Genomic DNA, 23,547 nt, shown 5'->3' on the forward strand with positions numbered 1-23,547 from the left:
TGATAAAAAAAGTTACACAAGCAATATAAAAGCTTTTTCTACGCTAGGCGATAAGAAAGGGAGAAAATGGGGCAAAATGATAAGATAGCCTTCGTAGTAAATCTTAGTGGAATTTGATGGCTTTTTTTCTATAATACAAAACCATCAATAAACTGGGGTTTTCATTAAAGTGTATAGTGTATATGGATAAACTTTTGTATCTCTATTATAGAAAATATTTTCAAATTCTTATTTATAATAAACGGCACTGATAACAATATGGTCACATACTGTTATAAATATGTCACATAACCTGCCCTTATCTTGTTTTGTTAAATATGTTATTAGGAATAATATTATATTTATGATATAAATCAATATTACCTACTTTAAAAGTTTGGAAAACCCTCGATACACTGCAACTTTATAAAGCATATCTCGTTGTTTACAGGTACACAGACTACAGATGGAAGTGCTATCGAAGTTTCCACGCAAACTACCCGCATTAAGGAGGTCACATCGACCAAAGACCCAAAGGAGGCGGCCAGGGAAGCAGCTCTCGAGCTTTCAAAAGAGATATTCAGAAACATCACCAAGCACCTCAGAGAGTCGCTTGCCTCTAAAGACTTCTCGGTGTTCACCACGACGAACGAAAACCAGGAGGAAAAAGACGGTAACGATAAATCACACAGCTACTGTATATATTCTCTTAAGTAATGTATTCTGATGTGACTCTCAGAGAAAAATCTTGCACGGTGCATAATCTTGTGCATATTTATTTTATACCCTATGCGAAACAACCAAATAGATGTACTTCAAACACCTCCTGCTTCTATACAGAATTTTTTTATCGACAAATTGTATTTTAGGGTCGAGAAAAGCTTTTAATTCAGAGCTTTAGGATTATTTAAAAAGAGTATTTTGTGCTGCTATTCAAGTTAGTGTTTAGGATATTTTCTCATTTATTTTTTGTATACTTAAGTTTTGATGATACAATTTTTTTTTAATAAATTTTAATAAATTATGTTTTCTTAAAATATTTTTTTTTAATGAAGCAAGAACTTGCATCATTGAAATTTTAATTTTATTTTAAAAATTCAACACTATTTTATCCCTTTGTCAATTTTTCAATTTTATTTAAATAAAATGTTAGCTTTTAAACAAATTATTCCAAAAATATTCTCTTCACACTGTATGCATTTTATTTATTTTTTCTATCTAGAAAATATTGCATCGATCGAAATCAAAGTCTGGATAAAAGGTAGACAAGATAAAACCATCTAGACAAGTTATTTAATTTTATCTCGAATAAATTTTCGAATTTCTAATTTCTTAAAATACTATTTAAATTTTGTTACCCAGCTACCACAATAAAACTAGTCTAAAAGTCTCGTAATTTACAATCCCTTTGTAATCCCGCCAAATACAAAAAATAACTTTTTTTACAGTAAACTAACTAAGCCTTTGCTACTTGACTTTTGAATAACTACTATTTATTACAAATATTTTTTTCGTAAAATACTCATTTCTCAATTCGATAAAAGACGACCAGTTTCAAAATCCAGATATGAATCTAAATAAGCCCTGTCTCTAAACTTTCCCAATCATTTTTATGTATCTATGCACTGCTGAATCGAACTGACTTAGATTTTTTGAATAGTTGAAATATGATTTGCTCTTATCTATGCCGGCAGGATATTATAGTATATATTTGCTGCTCTCCTACATCCAGTACTATTATTGCTATCGTAACTTCTCGTTCAAAACTTTTCAAACCTTCGCTGTCATTTATTGATATCTAATGAATCAATTACCACATTAAACATATTTTAAGTAGCAGTATATGCAATTTTAATAAAAAAAATCATTCAACATGCAAATTTAAATATTTTTTTTAATTGGTAAAAAGTCTGCCATCATAAATTTTGTTGTTAATTTTTTTTTATATATCGAAATGTCCAGATTTGCACCAATACATATATATATATAACAAAGGACACGTACTCAGGTATTAACAGTCAATGCAAGACTTGCTTATAAAATCATAATAATATACGGCGTACTTTAAAAATTAAAGCTAAATTATAAGTTAGTAATAGAAGCGTGAGGAGTTTTTAGCAGAGATTTTTTTGAGGCAAAGATGTTATATAGTATTTATTTATTTAGATGAAATTGAGACCATCGTAACCTAACATGTTACCCCAATGCGTCACAATGGTCTAAAACAATAATTGTATTATTTAAAACACAAAAAAATGATAATTAAATTAGAAATCATACAATATCAAAATTAACTAACATTACCATTATTATTCAATTATTATTTAATTTACACAAAAGTTTGCTTATCATTTTCACATCAAAATTAGCTATTAAACAAAATTTTTTGTATAATACAGTAAAAAAATCTGTTATCATTAGATTTCTCAACAAGAATCGTTTATTATTATTACAGGATGTTAATTTATTAAACTGTAATTTTTTTTAATAATTTTATATTTTTAATATAAATATAATACTGTGCACTATAAATACTTTAGCATACGCTCTACTTTTATTTCTGTTGTGTTTAATTTAATTTAATTTAATTTGTCTTTAATGTTAAAATGTTAAAAAAAAAATTCTGTTTAAACCAAAACCTAAGTGAACCAAATAAACTAAAAAATATATAGGGACACTAAGGACGTTATTTGGGGTAAGGATAATTTTGTATGAAAGACATGAAATTGTATTATATATACTTTATGACAAACGACGTCATTTGGGTAGGAGGCATATAAAAATTTTGTCCCTCTGTAATTTTATCCTTATGAAATAGAAATATCAAAAAAATTAGCACAGACTAGCTAATTTTTTCCCTTCCCCCTATAAAAAGCAGAAATGACGCTTCTGGACTATTTTTATAGTATGCTTTATTTTTATGGTGCAAAGTAATAAATTTATAGTACAAAGTATTAAATTTATATAGAAAAATATTAAATTTATTGTGCAATTATATATTCCCTTTCAATAAATTGCATATCTTATTTTTGAACACTTAAGCTTTGACATCGAAAAACATTTTAATAATCAATTATGATATCAGGATACGTAAATTATTTTTAAAGTCTAGGACTATATATTTATAAATGTATTGAAAGTTTACGCAAAATTTTATTTTAAATTTTAAAGAATTCTAAAAACAGAACAAAAAGTTTACTTGAAACTTTTTATCTTTCCTATTTAACTAAACATATTTTTTATTAATTTTTTGCTGGTATTAAATTTTTCAGCTAGACATCCGATTAGAGCAGTGAAACAATCTTTAAATTCCTATTTTTATTTTTTCGATTGCTTGAGAACTAATTAAGCTATTTTATTTTAAACGCTCTAAGAATTCTTTTTACACAATGAAATATTTAATATGAGTAAGACAAAGAGCAAAATAGTCACAAAAATAAGTGCTTTTTTATTCTACTACTTAAAAATTGCAATAAACTAATATTTTGTTAATAATAAAAATATAATACGATATATAATAAATACATATTTTGTTTGCAAAAATACAGAAAGAGCTTTCAACTTTGCATTAAATATTTGAAAGCTTTATGAGCTTTAATTATAAATTTAGTAAAAAAGCTTTAAGAAAACACATGAAATGATAAATATGTATTGTTTCATTTTATTACAAATATTTTTCAGTTCTATATTATACAACATATATATTTGATTAATGTTTTTTAAAAATATACTTGTTATTTTTTATCAATTTTTAATATTACTGCAATTATCAATCCAAATTTGTTTGATATAAAGAAAAACGCTTTATCATTTTATAATTCGCATAATTCTGTTCTTGGTAAAGTAATTTTAATTTACACGCGAAACATGTTTCAAGAACGACGTTATATGTCAAAAGGTCAAAATGAATTATGGTGTAATTAAATCATTTATTTAATTTCCACTTGCTATCAAATATTGTAGCCCTATATTAAATAAACATATAATATTACGCGATATTAAAATCTAAGGTATACCAAATTACTTATGTTTTATATTTTTAATTACTTAATTAAAGCGTTTTTTAGGTAAGTAAAACGAAATAGGATCTTAATAGTTTCTATATGAGCATTTAAAAAAAATAAATCACCCTTTACATAAATTCATTAGATTATATGGATATATGTTTTTTTCTTTACCGTATCGATTAAAATCATTTTAATTTTAAATTATCTTAATAATTAATAATCTTTACAAGAAGTATTAAAACTGCTTACTTTTATAAGTAAAATATTATGGATTTATCTGGTTATTATACAAAGGTAATTTTTTATTGGTTCATTGATATACAATAAAGCTGTCAAATTACGTATTTTAAATATGTAAAATCTTCACAGTTATATTAAGTTGGAAGCATAATGGCATTAAGTTTATTTTACCTGAAAGTATATGAATAAAAGAACAGCTTAGTACAGTGACGTAAAGTAAAATCCACGGAATAGCATAATTTTTATTCCTTTTAAATATCACATTTATTATTTTATATTTCATATAATTTTATAACTTATTAACTTAGACTTATTCTTATCTTGTTATGGTAATTTTTTAAGCTATTTTTTTAGTTAAAATATGTTTAAAATATATAATGATTGTACGAAAGAGTTAAATATAATATATTTTAATTATAAAACAGTGGTTAAAGCGTTGTTAAGTTGTGAAAGACAGTCTTATTAAATTAATTTGTCATGTCTCTCTAATCCTTAAACATATGATATTTCGTATTGAAAACATCCTTTAACAGCTTCTAAAGATTCTATATATAACAGTAAATAGGGTTAATGCCCAAATATCTTCTGTGTAATAAAAGGTTAGTGCGAATAAGTATCAAGAATCTCAAGATTACACGTTCTTTACAATGACGACGTTGTCAAAATTTACTGATTGATAAAAAACCTAGTTTAATTTTAAATGATCGATATTTATTATCAATGATACCACTTCAGAAATTTACATCCGCACTTATTCAGCTGTTTGTATTATCTCATGGCAGTACAAAAATCTTTCTAAATATAAGGCATACAATTGTTTTCCTCTGAGATTTTTGTACATAATGAGCGATATCACAACTCGTCAGTTTCACCTCAAAGCTTATTTACATGAAGGGTCTTGTATCCTTTTCTTCAACCCAATTTTGGATGTTTATGTTCCTCATTCATTCCAAAGGGGATGAAATAAAAGACCGGTTTTTATTTAGGACCAGCACTCCACCCGTAAATCAACTTCCAATTTCCTCCCATGGAATCTCTTTGCGTGCTGCTTCTATCTCACCTATCACTTTTTTTCTTTGAACGTTGAACTATAGATGGAGAGACGGCTACCCTTACATGGCATGCATGTGTGTATGGAGTGCTAAAAAAGGAAAATAAATCGATATAATAAAAAATAACCCCGCGGCACTTGAGAGATACGAGCCCTTAATGCCATTCTCACATATTTTGGCGTGATGAAATATTTTTGATATAAATTCAATGCCAGCAATGCATACCGCATATTCTTTATAAATTTTGCAATGTTCGATATATAATGTAATGTGGAGGGTTTGTTCGTACAAGGAAACACACTCAATGGATAAAATAGTTTGATATAAATTCCTCTATTTGATGTATTGATATATTAGATTTTCGCCATACGTTCCTGTTACTACAAATCTTAAACAACATTGCTCCTTTGGCAATAGAGTTTATTTTTTTACCTTCGACTCATATTCACAAAACGATACATGATTAACGAGCCTTGATTCTCAAAGTAATGGACAATCTTATATTGTAAAATTTTTATATTTTTCTTAAATAAAATAACTTTTATAAGCAAAAATAAATTTATTTTTCTTAGGTTTAATTAAAGCTTTAGTGAAAATTTACCTTTACTAGTAATTAACATTTACTGTAACATATTAAATTTAATTCCAATGTGATCAAACTTCTCTCAAATGCTTTCTGGGTTCACGTTAGCTTTAATCGGTTATCTATTAATTACATTTCTTGAACTAGCTCATTTTTACTATATATTTGCAATTATGCTTCATATATAATATGACTAGGTGTATTCTTAATAATTGATTATCCCAGTAACGTATAATATATTTCAGTTAATCTTTATTTATTACCTACTTCCATCATCCCCTTATAAGTCTTTATTAAGATATGTGACACCTCAGTTTAAAAGATATAATAGCACAGTTTAATATTATTTTATTAATATATGTACATAATGATTATTTTAGAAAATAAACTAATATATGAAAGGTTTCATAAGCCTATATTTATATATAAGATTTACTTTTTTTTTACTACATAAGATTTTATAAGCTTATACAATTTTTACAATATATTTAATTGATTATTCATAAACTTTGCGAATTTTTTTAGAATACCATTAATGAAAACTTACGCTTTTATAAATCATTGAAATAAAAATATTTACCTGTCAAAATTATTTTTATATTTTTTTGTAAAAAATCGTAACATCACTTAAATTAAATATTTTTAGAGAATTTATAGCATAAAATGTAAGATATTTTATTAAAAAATCTGTTTTTTACATAATTGACTGTGAAAGCAATTTTTATTACTATTTCATAAAATATTTCCTAGAATATCAATATTAACTTTGAATTTTTTTCATGACAATATCAGTTTAAGCTTTAATAATGCAGTATTTATTTTTATTGTCTATTAAATCATTATATTTACCAAATTGTACATAAATCAGACGTTTAAACTATAATTCAATTTAGTACTAAGTTCATATAATATTTGTTCTTTATGATTTAAATAAAATTTTGTAAAGAAAATACTTGTAATTTTTAAGAATCTTACATATATTTATCAACAAAATAGACTAGTAGTATAAGTCAAAGATCTGAAAAATCAGATATAATTAATTAATAATAATTCCGATTGATCGTCACATATCAGGTTTTCCTAGATTTTCTTTATCTCACAGATTATTATTGTGATAAATAATGAAAATAAAACTAAGCAGGGTCGTATTAAGTAAGTTAAAATAATATTTAGTAATTTAATATATACTGCTTTCAGTCTTATAACTCACTACTTACAATGTAGTTTTTAATTGTTTTTACGCCGTTGTAAAGCATTGGGTTAAGGTCAATTATAAATCAACGAAAGCTTTACATTAGGTATTTTTAATGGTTGAATAATTCATAAAAATATAATACTGCATAATTAAAGCTAAAAATGATATTGTCTTTTAAGTTAATATATTAATATTTTAGGAAATATTTATAAAAAAAATTTTTAAAGTCAATAAAGTAAGAATTAGATTTTTTATTTAAATATTTTATAATTTAAAGTTGATAAAATAATATTTAAGGAACATATGTATAATTATTCATTATTATAAGTTTTTTTCAATGAGTCAAGTAAATAATTATTCATTTTGTATGGATTTTTTTGCCCAATCTGTTTTGTTAATACAATATTTATTTTGAAGCAGCTAATTACTTTTGTACCTAAAAATAATTTCTAATAATTGTATTATGCAAATTAAAGTATTTTGAAGAATTTAAAACTGAAATTTTTCTGTGTTTTACATTTAGTCAGACAGATATTTATTATTAATATTAGTGGTTCCAACTTAATATAAGCTTTCAAAAAAACTATTCTAACTTTTTTAATGTTCAAACATTGTAAAGTATATAAATATACATTAGTTTTTAAAAACTATTTTAAAATATATAAATAATGGCTTTCACGAAGTTTATTCTCACGTTCGCGTTCATATATTATATATAGTATATACTCTAAACACCAAAAAGGGTATATAAATCTGTGGTGCTTAAACTTTCGTTTTAAGATTTCTCAGTCGAGGGTTGAGGTCGGGGAATTTTAAGCAAAGTTATATATTACATTACGTGTATATAAAATATAAATAATGTAACACCGAGAGACGCAAAAGTTTAAGAACAACGCACGTCCATTTAATCCTTTCGAAGCAGTGCTAAGGGTGAAAAAAGGTACAGAAGCGGAGATATTTTTTACATCTCCTTAGAGGTTCTTCTGATCATAATAAGCCAAATTGTACTGTATGAGAATTTTCTCTTTTACTAATCTACGCATTGTTACCTTAAAACTAATTTGCATAAAAGGTTTTGACTTTTCATGCTTGTGATTTTGAGCAAATAAAAATAATATTATTATTGTTAAAGAAAAACTACTTGTATTTTCAAATATCTAAGAATAACTTATTATCATAATATATACACAGTATAAAATAAATACCTTGTACAACTGCTATTGTCAAAATTATTCTTAACAATATTCAGTCAAGGGTTAAAATGTTAATTTACTTTAACTTCGCTCTCGAATAAGCTATAAACAAGGTTCCTCTTTATTTTTTTGTTAGTCTTCTATATTTGCCTTTTTATATTGTACATGTTTTCCAAATATACTACAGGCACATAGTTTCAAAGCGACAAAGTTTACGACTCGTAATATACCTGTTACGAGCTTCTGTTGCGAAGTCACACTTTGAATTATGCAATATTTTTTTATGCATACCAAAATATATCGAAAGAATAAATAATACATTTTTTATTATAAAAAAATCATTTTTAATTTATTTCAGCACGCTTTTCAAATTCTATTAGTGGCAAGATGTGATTAAAGGCAAAAGACAGATTGGAAAACGATAATTAACCTTAGCTCTCGAGGACGAGCCTTATTGGACTTTAGAAAAGACCTATTTGATTAATCCCTTTGTTGGCACTCGAATAAATGAAATCCATAGCTTTATATACCTATATATATATAATACATAAGTCTCGCAGCAACACTTCAATAGCAAATATATTAATTAAAGTACTAGGAATTAGTAGCTTTGAAAAATAATTATATTTGTACCTGCCCGTTGAAATGATTTTAATTTAACCGTGAATTCTCGCGACTTATATTATCCAGTTTAATTTAACTGATGTTTTAAACCGGCTTTAATTAAACGCGACAAAATATACGAGGAACCTTTCACGTTTTCATCGTTAGGAAAAAATCTGAAGTAATTTATATTGTCGACCTTATCAAAAATTATATCAAAAAGAATTACAAACGAGAGTTAAAAATATTTATTTTATTAAGTTGACATAAAGCTGTTTTATAATTCAAATAATATTTAATTAAATACTCGTATTGTTATTATATGTTAATTAATTCATAATGATCTATTTTTATACAAATAAGTATAGTTTTTATACGAATAAATCGAATATTTACGCTACTTTTATTATCCATTATTGTAATGAACAAATTTTTACTTTTTAAAATTAAAATTTTAAATTTCATTAAATCATTAGTTAATAACTATCACTATGATTAGGTTTCTATAATATTTTGTACCACAAATATATTTTTAAATTCCTAAGCCTCAAATAGTTTAACATCATATAATATACTGTAATTTTCTTTCATTGCCAAAAATATTTTTTTTGGGTTCAATTTTTATTTTAGTACTAAATATTTTTTCTTACCAAAAGCTATTACATATGAAAGTTAATTTAAGCTTAGACTAACATATAGATTTTTTATAATGTTATAGTAAGTTTTATGCTTAAAGAAACTGTAGTTTTTAAAATTTATACTCAATGAAAAAAATATAGTAGAATGAATTATATCCGACTTTTAAAAAATAGGTTAGTGTACATATGGTATGTTTATGTATAGAAATGTATAATATATATAAAAAATTGTTTTATTTTCATTAATAATTTAAATGGAATATAAAAAAGATAACCCATTGAACCATGAATATCAAATTTTCACAACTAAATTTCCACTGAATATTATTATATGTAATTTCGTGTATTATGTGTATTTAATTCAAATAACATAAACGTATATTTAGTTATACACATGTAGTTAAGGTTTCAATTATTGTAACATAATATGAATATAATTCCTACAGTGTTTGCTTAAACTTATATGTATTTGTTAAAGTATAAATATAATTATATTTTAATAGTTTATAAACGATAATAAATTGTTAAATAATTTATGTATTTAATAGAGCAAATATCATATTTAAGTTATACATATTAAAATAAATTGTATTTTGTTTGAATTAAATAATATATATATACAAATAACATTAAATATGAAATAAAGAACTTGATTTTATATAATACATAATAAATATTATTATGTATATTATTATTATGCTAAATAAAAAAAATGGTTAATCGCGTTAAAAAATATTTTATGGTTTACAGGTGGTTCTGAAAAAAAACCCTAATTAATATAAAATTATTTTTTCCGTGGAGAACTATTTTTTATACATATACATATGTATATATATAATATATTCTATATACGGAAGTAGCTTATTATTTGAGATATTTATCCCCATAAGTACGACTTAGCTGATTTTAATTAATGATTACGATTTTCATATATATGAGAAATATGAGAATACTCTGTAATTATTGATCGCAATTTTAATTATATAATAATTACTAATTCCGATCTCTCAGACACGACAGAAATTAAAATATAATAGAGATCACATGGAATTTAAGCCCATGTCTTATCGCTACTATAGAATCCTTTTGTGCTGATATATCGCCTACTTATAGTTATTTATTTTAGGCTATCTTTCAGCTTTCATTTATATTTTTTTAGGTCCAAAATATAAGGCATCTGAAGTAGATATATTTCTGAAAATCACATCACACATTGCGCTCTAATATTTCGGTTATTAGTCAGTCGCTTATTATCTTACTAGTTGTATAAATATACATTTATTTTTCGTGGCTTATTTTAACACATTGCCCGCGTTATTTGTTTTTCGATATATTTTAATTTTACACAGAAAGTTAGCTACTTTCTGTGTAAAATCAAAAGTTAGCTTTAGACATAAGTTCGTAAAGCTTTTTCTTAATACAATAAATACGCTTATTTTCTAAGATATTTTAAAACAATTTACAAATAAACAAATAAAAATCGATAAACCCTAGTAGTATTATATGGTAAGTATACCAAGAAAAAAATATGTTATTGTAAATTATAATAATTAAACTTCATCCTTTCTCTTAGGATTATGTAATATTTTTTAATTTCTTTTCTGTAAAATTTTGACGTCTTCTTATTAAATTTGTTTTAAAAATCTTTAATTGATATACATATTTTATTCGATAGCAAATTCTCTACAAACTTTAAAAGATGATAATCGAAAATAAATATAGTGAATACTAGATAAATAATTAATTTTTACATATGGAAATTTATTATAGTTAAATTTAATTTAATAGTCTGCAATATTTCAGCTGATATGATGCTATTCTGTACTTTTTCATAAGATAACATGAGAAGTAACATAACCATTATATTAGGATATGTAGAATTATTTATAATAATTACTTTTTGATGGAGTAATAAAATGGTTTACATTTTTATGCCAGTATTAATATACATTAAGACTATATTTATTTAATATTAAAACACTTTTATTTATTATAAATATAATCTGCTACAGTTTTATTTGGTTGTTTATTTGTATAAATTTCTTGCTACATATTGATATATTTGTGTTTCTAAAATAAATAAAATGACTAACATACTTGAATATTCATTATCTTTAAGAATTTGTTGTGTATAATTTATATTAAATATATATTTAATGGTACTAATAGCCCAAATTATCAATTTACATAGCACTTATGTGTCATGTATATTAGAAAATACTAAGAACACTACAATATTTAATTGCCTTGTATAAATCATTAAAAACCAATTACCCTAAGTATATAAGAAATTAAATTAAATATTTAATATTTATTTTTAATCTTACAATAGCAAACATTTAAAACACAGTTTTGTAGTTATTATTGTGTAATAGTTTATATAATTTTATACTATGTATTTTAAAGACAAATATTTTTTTAGATCTCCATCCATTTCGGCATCAACCAAAACATCATCATGAACATCATTGGGGTCCCTACTTTGACGAACCCGAAGGAGAATCAGGAGTTCTCTTTGTTCGCACTCATCTCGCATCAGAAGCACTGCTCAACTGCCGAGTGGGGATGCTGCGAGACAAAACGGTAATCTCATTTCATTTAAGCAATGCATATATATATATATATATATACACCCTAATAAGAAACAAAAATTTTTTTTTTTTTTTTCTTACTTTTTTTTCCCCTAAAAAATAAATAAATAAAAGTAATAACAAATTATTAGATACCCAGATAAATGGCTTTGGCCAGGAACTGGAAAAAATAAATATTAGACACTGTATATATACACCCAACACTATATGTAAGTTTGTTAAGGAAGTTCCTGAACTACTATATTTTAACAAGCGAAACCATAGAGTAAAGAATATCATATAATATAGAGTGGCCTATAGGAATAAATTTAGCATGCTTAAAATATTATTCGCTTTGTCTCTAGATCATTCACCCCGAACGCGTGATCATTCAAAACACGTAATTCTACACGTGCCAACTATGGCACGTGTAAAATTTATACAATTTATTGTTAGTTAACTTACTTTATTTTTTTAGGTGATGTGGTTAAGGCGCAGTGCCGACAAAGTGCACCTGTTAACCGTCGGTGCCACAACTTACAGTGGAGACGCCAGAGTCGCCGTTAAGTTTCAATATCCCAACAATTGGCGTTTGAGTATAAACCCAGTGCAAAAAGAAGACGCCGGGCTTTATATGTGCCAAGTATCAACACATCCCCCCAGGGTGCTATTAACGAACGTTACGGTGTTAGGTAAGAGGCTATTTTTAACTGTTAACCTTAGATTTAGTTTAAATGTAGCTAGACGCGCGGATATAACGAGATCTTGTCCTATTTAGAAATTTAGTCAAGTTATGTTATTTTATAACTATATCGTGAATTTAAAATCAAGCATTTTTTTCATAAAATAATCAAGATATATTAGCATGCATTTAAATTAGTGTTGTAAATATGTGTGTGTATTCGATGAATCGTTTGATTGTAAAAGTTGAGATAAGAGTCTAAAATCTTTGATTTAAACCCTACAACTATTTTTAGCTTACAGGTTTTAGTTAAAGTGAAAGGTTTCAAAAGAGTTTAAGTCTCTCTAAATAACTCTTTTTAGCATCCAGGATTATTAATATCATCTGAACACGATATAAAATAATTATTGATTTTACGAGATAACTGCAACTCAAGCAGAGATTAAAATTATTATTTGGGTCTTAATGAGCTATGCATGTACTTTGATAATGCTATTAAAATAAAGCAAACTACTTTACATATAACTTTGCACCTCATATGGGTCAAAACCCCACGTCTCACAAATTTGTATCCTTCTAAATGATGAAGACTAAATTCAAGCTGATATTACCTATATGGATTTTAAAAAAGTTTTTGACAAGCTTTTTAATAAAATTGTAATGTAAAAACTCTTAAGACTTGAATTTTATGATAACCTAATTTAGTTAATGAGATATGTTTGCCGCCTATCGATGAAGTATTTCACTTTTTCTGGATTTCTGTAGGATTCAATCTATAATTGCCAATTTTTTTATTATTCATATATAATACATCATTAGCATGTCCAATATAAACGCTAAACTTTTTCTGGTCAACTGATAACTTGAAAACATCCAAATGATATCTGACTCGATGTCTTTTTAGAGCAATCTAGATTTTTTGTGAAGGTGGGCTGCTTCTAAGCATCGAAAATTGTCATATATTTTCAGTAACATATTTTTATTTAAATTATTTAATTATTATAAACTAGTTATTGGAATTATATTTATATAAAATTGTATTTGTTTCTAGATATCGATAATATTAGTGCTAAGTATTCTAAGATACTGTGATAAGAAGCTCATTTCACTATAGTTATTAATATTCTCAAAAATCTATTTCTAATATATAGTACCTATATATGGGGGTATATATGTTGATGACTTAAAAATGTTGAAAATCATTAAAGCAGATACGATCTTTGACTCCTTGTCTTTTCATACTGATTTTAATTACTTGTGGAGATTGTTTGCTGACAACCATTTTTCTTTTCTTTTTGCACCCTGAAGTTCTAAATCATAAAGTTTTCTAGATCATTGTTGCCCACGGAGTTTTAGTATTACTTACGCCATATAAAAACTAGCTTTAGTTAGGGAATCACTTTGCTTGTTAAAGGAAAATATGATATTTTGTTGATTGACAAAATTAAACTACAATCGTTTTTTTCGCCGTTATGATTTTGTGGAAATTTGTATATAAACGATGTATGTTGTTGTGGCTGGATGTTGTATGACAGCTAAGATAAAAAAAAACAATTTAGTCATTATTGTGTTTATAAAAAAAATATGTTATATGTCTGGTGGAATTCGTTTAAAACTTTAGTGACTTACTAAAGCAAAGTTTTAATTGAATCAATACCAAAAAAGTTCTGTTTTGTTTATCGCTAACCCATATTATGCACAGTATATTTTTTTACATTATTAACTATTCTAAAAATGTTGCCAAAATAATATAACATTATCAAAGATGATTAGTAATTTTATAATAATGTCTCAAATTTATTTAAATATTAGAAAATAACTATAAATTGCTCGAGTTATACCCTTCTAAACAAAATATCAGTCTCATCTAAAGAAGCTAACTTAATTTTTTTTTTTTAGTAATTAAAACATTTTATAATGACAATGCTGTAATAGCATCAATATAATCACAAACTCAATTAGTTAATAACTTATATTTTTTAACTCATATTTTTTTTATCAATTAAAATTAATTCACCTTCATAGAAAGTTACTTAAGCTTAACTTCTACTGCAAAAGTTTCATTTACAATCGAATTCAAACGAATGATCTCCAGCTTTGGAGCTAAACTAAATTATCAAATCAACTTTTTATTGAAAAAAAATTAAAATATGTACCCACCTATAATTTACGTAACTAACAAATAAAATTACAAAAATTTTTTTTTAATATTTCATAACATAGTTTTAACATAATCTCTTTATAAAAAAAAATTTAAAAGAGGTAAAAATATTTTATGTTGAAAAAAATATTTTTTTTTTCCAATATATTATGACACCTAATTTTTTAAGCTGAAAAAATATGCTGTAGACAATAATTATAGAACTGAAAAAATATTACATTTCAACAATAACTGTTTTTTAAAAACACTTATTAGTAAAGGCTAGTTACATGGTAGCAAATATAATTTCTTAACACTGATAATATCAGAAATAATCTGTTCTAAAAACATACATATGCTTTGGATGAAAGCACTGATGTTTCAGATATGGTCTAACTTCTTTCGAGGCTTTGACAATGAATTTAATATTACTTGATAAACTGATTTCTCCAGTTTTAAGTAGTAAAAGCAATATTAGCAAGTTTCGCTTTCCTTCGATTTAATTTTTTTACACTGCAGCTTAGTATTATTTTAATACACACTCGTAGGTATCAATTGTAACCAAATTTCTAGCTCTTTGAGTTAATTTTATTTAATATTAGCGCATATTTTATACCCTACAATTTATTAAAGATTTTTCGTCGTAAAGATTAGGACAATTATTGATCACCGCAGAGATTAGCCGATTAGTTAATTAAAACTTGTGCTTCACGATTACATTTTTTTCTATCGTTCTTCTCCGGAGCTACTAAATCAACATTTTTTTCTTCCGGAAGAAGACAATCCGTACGGCAATTGAATCGTTTTATGGATGAACACAATGGACTACGGTTGAAGGCAAGATCATTTATTACGAAGCGCTAAAAGGATTGTTTGCACACCTAAGCCTATACAAGGCGAGATCTGCTATGAAACGGTTGATTAATTGCGATACCCTGGTATAGTAGTAGTCTGTGTCTTATATTCAGTTTGTTCAATTGTGTTTTAACATTAATAAAATGAACCGAATCGCTAACGAAGCATATTATGTACAGTGATAATGGTACATGTAGCTACACATATCGTTACAAGCAAGTCTCGTTATAGTTAACATGACCCGTCTCATTGGTGCATTTTGCAATTCTCTTTTAAAGGTTTTTGTATATTTTTTCATACAAAAACCATTTAGATATTTTTTAAATAAAAATATATACCATAACGTTAATGACATGCTTAACCCTTTCCACGATATTCACATCTTATTAAGGACAGCCAAATTAGGTCACTAGCGCGAAGTTCATATGCGCTCGTAAAATCGCATGTTTTTTAAATAATCTGACGGGAGGTGTTTTCCTAAATAAGCTTAAAAAATCAGTTTGCCTTATTAATATTATTATTAAAATTTAAGGTAAAATATATATGAAAAATATAGCATTTATTTCAGTCTTTCGTTTTTTGCGTGCACTGCATTGCGTCAATTGCTACCGTTTAGGGCCCATACGCACTGTCGGCTAGCCGCCGGCGACTAGGGACCGCCGCACATAAGGCCGAATCATCAATTTACGACGACAAAAATATAAAACATGATTTTATTTGATATTCTGATCAGAAGTGCTTATGAGGAGACTACTTAATAATTATCTTTCAAAAAAATAGTTAGTTGAGGTCAGGTACTCATAGTTTTCTAATTTAAAAAAAAAACAGTTTCATATTAAATTATATCTGTATTTTGATATAATGAGATAGGTACATAATTTACAATTTTGATTAAAATATTATTTTACATCCACATAATCATCTTTATCATCATCATCAGACTCCTGATCACTATTACTCTCAACTTCATCACCACCACAGAAAGTAGGCAGTCTTAGCATGCTTAATACAACTTCATTGAATTGTGTTTTTTGTTTTTTAGGTTTTTTTCGTTTATTTGTCACAATAGGGTCCGATGCTACTAGCATCCAGTTAAATATGTCACTATTGGTGTTGATTCTTGAAGTTTTTCTGGAGTGATATTGTCTTAATTTTTTATAGTCTTTATGGGCTGACTCAATTGCATCTTCTGACAGTTGGCCTATTGGCAAGGGTAAAGATTTTATAATATCAGCTCCATGTATTAAGAGTTTGTGAACACTAGCACTCATTTTGTACCAACCATAAAGTGAAATGGCTATTTGTGCTGTTTCAAAGCAATACTTTTTAAATAGTTCTTCTTTGACGTAGTGCCCACAAGAAATGATGGAAAGTATGTTTGAGAATCTTTCTATTAATTCTTTGTCGATTCCAGTTATTTTTGAAACAAGCAAAGGATTCTTGAAAAAGATTCGTGCTGTGTTACCGTCATTGCTATTGCCTCCACCTTGTTTTGGTTGATCAACAACGAGGCCCATTTCTTGATAAAATTCAGTCACTATTATACTTTTTCTATCCCTTACTTTTTCTTTTGCAAATTCCCCTCTTGCTTGCCACTGCTGTAATTCTAATTTATATGCAATATGCAGTAAATATTCATAACATCTAAGATGTGCATGTAGTACAGAAATGCCATATTTAAAGGTGTCTTCATCACAGACTCTGTTCTTTTGTATATCTAGATCATTTAGATCTTTAGGAGTAGCCTTACAAATATTGCACGCTTGTGAACTTGAAGTATCAGTTAATATGTTTACAGTTTTTCCATCAAGCATCGTACATATTGGAATATGTATGAATTTTATTGCCTTAGTCCCTAGAACAATTACTGTGGGTTCTAATTGCAATATTTGTGTTTGTACTTGGTTGTATTCATATTTCACATTTTGGACATTTTCTCTTTTTATTTTGAAGCTAATTGGACGGCAATACCTTGTCGATGATGGTGTCGGGTTTTTCCAATATATTTTTTTATTGCTTTTGTTAGGTTCACACATTTGTAGTGGCACAATCGTACATAAAATTATGTTGGAATCCGCATATTTTGAATTGTTTGCGAAATTTTGTTTATATATACTGTGTCCACCACTGCCATCTAGACCCCATTTTTAATACATTTCGATTGTATCACAGTCCTCCGAAATATTCTGCAGAATCACATCAGCTTGTACTTGTGCCAGACGTTGTGTAGTATGCGTCAGAAGATCCAGCAGGGGTACTACAGCCTCATTTTCTGTAACCTTAATATTTGAAGGATAACATTTTTTCTTTGCCTCTACTATTGCATGATATGAGGGATAAATATCAGCCCCTCTTTCTTTTGCTCCAAATCGCATTGTCATATATCCTTCTTTTGTCAACCCAAGATCCACTATAAGACCTAAAGCTTCTTCAGGACTGTACGGTCTTATAGTAGTAGCAGATGATGATGTATCATGCACCACTTTCATTTTTTTTAGTCTTCTGGGCGTAGATTGGATAGCTAATTTTACAAGTTGGGCTGCAGTTCTCTTGCCTGATTTCACCAAGCTAGAACCTGCAGCCAAGCACAGTTTTTCTGAACTGTGATTTGATATAATTAATTCAACGTGTCGTTGCTTACTGCGCTGAGAACTCTCTTCGAACAATTTTTTTGGTCTGCCGCGCCTCTTTTGCTCTGAACGATTTGATGCTGATGACGGAAGCTGTGATGGTTGTACAAGTATCTCCGGGAGTTTTAAGTCTTCATCAAGCCATTTCATGTGCTTGTTGTTAAAACGCTCGTACATGTAATTACAACCACGCCATTTCGTCAAAAGCTTTGTGATAAACATTTTGATTATAAGTTTTATTTGTTTTGTACAATTTTCAGAAAGTTCACTAGCACCAAACTTATCCAAAATATACCGTAATAATTGTTCATTACACTTTAATGACGATAATTTGTAAAACTGTTCATTTTTTAACACTAAAAATAGTTCTTTTCTCTTAATCTTCACTTCCTTAAGAGCAGGATCGCCACGACTACCTAAAAATAATAAGCTCGATTTAACAAAGGGGGAAGGAGGGGGACTTGAATTTTACTTTTTTATATTAACTATGAGATATTTCTTCGAACTAGTAAAAAAAAATTAGTGTACTTTTTGGAACTTTTTTTATAACTCTAGCTTAAGTTAACATTTCAATATTTTATTTAAACAAAAATTGTATTTCATAAAACATATATTATATCTATACTACGTATAACTGTTACGTTAACAATAATTTAATATTAAAGTATATACCTGAAGCTTCAATATCCATGTTTAAAACCTTGTGATTTCAAATTTAGGAAAATAGGACGAGCGTAGTTACTCCGTCGACAATTCAGGCGCAACTGACCGATATTGGCCGTGCGGAAGATAACCTAACTTTGCAGGCACGTGCCAGCACGTGGGTGTTGCACTAACAAAAAAAAAATACGGAGCATTGCGGACTGGTTAATAAAGAACGTTTTAAAAATATTTGTGATTAATTTGAAGAGAATACTTTTTCGTATTTTTGGCGCCGTAATTTAGTTAATTGGCCTTATGTGCGCCGGCTCAAAAACGCAGGTAGCTAGACTAGGCGGCTAAGCCGAGCGACTCGAGGTCGGGTAGTGCATTCGCGAAGAAATTGCAATATTAATTTTAAAGAGAAAAAAAATATTATTTTAATTTCAATATAATATTGAATTTCCCCGTATGAAACGCTTTTTGTTTCCCAAATGCAAGTATAAATGTATCTGTATTATGTTAATAAAATTAATTTAAATCGAGAAGCAAGAAATAATATAAAATAATTATACATATTATTTAACAATATTTTTTTTTCGTTATCAATATTCATATAAAATTATTGTAAACGATTCGGGATTCAATTTCTATGATGAGCGTTTCTGTGTCGAAGCCATTTTTTGTGAATGATGTATAAGTCGCCTCGAAAGTCGCTCCTCGTGCGAATGCACTCATCTAAACCCATGCTTTTATAGGTTGCCGCGACAGGCAAGTCGCCTGTGCATCACCTCTGCGCAGGATCGCGCCTGACGCTCCGGCGACTCGGCGCCTGCGTGCGTATGCACCCATATAAAGTGCAGTCGCCGGGCGGCTAGCCGACAGTGCGTATGGGCCCTTAGAGCAGGGGTGTAACAATAAAATTGTAAAAAAGTATTTTATTTGTGAATATGAATTTCTAATTTTTCCAAAAATATTTTAAATAGCGCTAACCCTTTAAAAATAAGGAGGTATTCAAAGAAGTTAAAGTTTAATAAATATTAAAAAAAAATGTTTTTTTTTTTAAAAAAAAATTATACATAATATATAGTTTTTTAAACGGTTTTTCAGAACATGGCATCTACTGTAATTTCAGTTAGTTTCAATTAGATATTATTTTTTTTATTTGTCCTTGAATATCACGGCTAAGTTTCTTAGCCAATTTGGTCCGTTATCTGGTTCCAAATTAGTGACTGTTAAAAAATAAAATAAATAATATTTTGCAAAAAAAAAATTTTAATAGTCAATATATACTAGAAGACTTAGCTAAGATATTTACAATTAAAAAGTAAATTTTAAAAAGGTATCTGGTGATTGATTAAAACTAAAGCATCTATTGTGTCAGTTTTATAATATATCAATGGTGAATTTATCCGATGATATTTAGAATTAATTGACTAATACTATCGAACAATTATATTTTAATTTATATAATAATTTTTATTAGTTAAAATAAATTGTAAAATAAACCTGATAAAAATATTCGCGCGTTAATTTTACATACCATTACGTTGCATTGTCATGGTTTATAATTAGGATATTTCCTCCCTTCAACCTTAAGTAAAAACATCTTATATTAAATATACTAACAATATTATAGGCAAAAATGGTTCTTTTAGATTTCATTATAGCGATATGTATGAGTCATTTGATGCGAATAGCAGTCGTCAGTCAATTCATAACAATCATACCTTTCAAATGGATTTCCGTATTTACTCAGAAAATTATTTTCAGAAATGGACCAATCAAAGAAGAAAAACGTGATTTAGAGTGTCGTAATTTTCAATATTACATATTGAATCACGTTTTTCTACTTCAATTGGTCCATTTCTGACAATAATTTTAACATATTTATAATTAAGAATAAAAAATATTTATATATTTCGTACAGCAATAATGTTTAATGTTTGCAATGTATAAAGACCGTATCTATTTAACACTTATCTATTTAAAAAATATTAAGCGAAGAGACAAATTTCAAGTAAAAAAATTTCAAGTGGTAAATAATTTACAGAAAGAACGCATTGACGTAACTAAAGCTAGTTATCTTAATTTACAAAAAAAATCGGAGGCTAATCAATCAATATCAGAGGTGAATTTATTGTGATTGATACGGGCAAGTTATTATCTTTCGGCAAAAATACCCTTTTCGATTGTCTAAGCTTATCTGAAAAATCTATTTTTAGACGTATCAATGATATATGTAAAAATTATATTAAGTAGATGATTAGGCATTAGCTTTAAATATAAGCACTAATATCAGGGTTACTGATTAGCTTTCAATATTTATTGAAGAAGTATATGATAAATTAAAAATAATTTAAAAATACAGAACCTAATGAGCAATGAACTTCAGAAGAGTATTGCTTGAAGATAATAATTGTCTTGATCCAAATAAAAAAATTATGTTTTTGCAAAGCATCCAGAAGGTTTTATGTAAAAAATAATTGAAGCATCTAGTGAAAGTTCTGACTGCTTTTGTGAACCTTAAAAAAGCCAATCATCACAAATTCGTATCATTTTTGGATGATATTGAATCTGAACATACAGACATTTCATATTACTCAAATACAAAGCCGAGTATGGAAATTAAAAGAGGATATCATCCTATTTTATAGAAATATAAATATTCATCCTATTTCCTAAACTCAAACAGTCCACTTAGATAAACGATATTAATTTTCTAAAATTAATATCGTTTATCTAAGTTAAAATTATTTATAGGAATATAATAATAAAAATAAGGTAAAAAAATAGCTATATAAGTTTTTAATTTTATAAAAAGCATTTATGTGCAAATTGTTACTTTTTTTCTAAAAATCTAACAGATTGAAAACTTTCCCGATATAAAAAAATCATCTTAGATTTTTTAAATTATAGTTTAAAATTATGATATTATGCCGCTAATTACAAGATTTTAAATAAATTAAAAATAAGTTATTATTGGTTAATCCACCATTTTTATTCGACGTCGATTAAGCTCTACTAAAAATTCAATTAAAATTAATTAAATTACTATGTGATATTATTCTTGAAAACAAATATAAAACAATGTTAATTTTATCTTTTTATGCAGCTTTAAATAAAAGGTTTAAATAAGCAAAAATCAATTAAAAATGAATTATGTATGGTTCGAAGTACCAGTGTGTACGATTAGTTTTTTTTTTATATTTTGAAGAAGCTGGTTGATATCGCAGAATCGCTCATTTAACGATATTTAATTAAAATCTCAATTTAGACTTACAACGTTATTTGTGTCGCATATTTAATTATTCATAAAAAGTATTATTGTTTAATTCAATTTTGTGCTTTTGAGATATTTTCCCTAATTAAATATATTGATTTTTCATTATTTAATTTGCCCTCTCCGTAAAAAAATTAGTGCGTTACTAATTTAACTACCTTCCGATTATTTTCTGATCAAGGCCCGCGAAGGTCCATAAAATAATCAATCCAGCCCGCCTTTTAAAACAATTACCCACCCCTGTTTCATACAATGAAAATTAGGGCAGCGTTGACAAAACAGACATGATGCTCTCTAATGTAAATTGTCTTAGAAACACAGTAAAGTGGTACAATAAAGTTTCCTTTCGCTATACTTCGTTATACTTCGATAGTCAATAACCTGTTATTATTGTAAACTTACAATATTTTTTTTTTAATTATGTAATTATGAAAGCTCAATATTTAATACAAAAATAATATGTATAAATTTATGCATATCATCAAAAAATATTTTCACTTCGACAGCGCGAAAAACGATGAGGGATTAAGGCATAAAACAAACGTTTATAGCCTTCAATATAAACAAGCAATAAATATCGCCGATAATAAATATTCATTACTCATCGAACGTATACTTTTTTATAACTTTTATTATACCTAATAAATACATAGAGCTATGTATTATCGCTGTATACATTTTTAAGACTACGGTGGTCGGTAAAACTCGGCGGCGGGATTGCGGGATAAACCGGGATCAGGCAACTTTTTAAGTAAAAATCCCTGTAACCCTTGCGGGGGGAATTTTGCGTACATTTCAAATCCCCGCGATTAAGACGCGCGATATATCTTTCCACTTTTGTACTTTAGGGTTTCTTTTGATGGCGCTTTAATTAAAACTCGAACAATAAATCATGACTTATCATATTTTGGTCAAAAAAATAATATAAATCTGACGAATACGTATAACCTTCATGGGCCTAAATTTCTTTACTTTTATAGCATAATATTTACAACAACACAAACAATTTTTATATAAAACTTTTTTTCTAAATTAATTAAGTAGTAACTTAAAAATTATTGTCCATTGATGTTTTTTTCTGTTGATAAATAAATTGCAGTTTTTTCTGTTAGCCTTCTTAATTAATAAGTTACTAAATGTATTACGCGAAAACAAGTCGTTGCTAATATTTGTATTATATAGAAGACTGTTCCTCTCTTGAGTTATTTAATAGAGAAATTTCTACTAAGGATCGTAACATATTGTTTAATGAGAATGT

General features: G+C 27.0%; 1 protein-coding gene across 3 annotated transcripts in view; it reads left to right on the top strand.

The window, feature by feature from the left end:
- The window catches only part of dpr18 (defective proboscis extension response 18), a 118,299-nt gene that overhangs the window by 75,820 nt on the left and 18,932 nt on the right, over positions 1-23,547 (top strand). For all 3 annotated transcript variants that reach the window (XM_088184263.1, XM_088184264.1, XM_088184265.1), the window contains 3 exons: positions 431-652; positions 11,913-12,073; positions 12,539-12,752. In XM_088184263.1, the coding sequence (XP_088040389.1) occupies positions 431-652; positions 11,913-12,073; positions 12,539-12,752 (597 nt within the window). The remainder of the gene's footprint in view (positions 1-430; positions 653-11,912; positions 12,074-12,538; positions 12,753-23,547) is intronic.

The sequence above is a fragment of the Plectrocnemia conspersa genome, unplaced genomic scaffold, assembly GCF_051122295.1.
Source record: "Plectrocnemia conspersa isolate PC_06_02 unplaced genomic scaffold, ASM5112229v1 ptg000004l, whole genome shotgun sequence".
NCBI lineage: Eukaryota > Metazoa > Arthropoda > Insecta > Trichoptera > Polycentropodidae > Plectrocnemia > Plectrocnemia conspersa.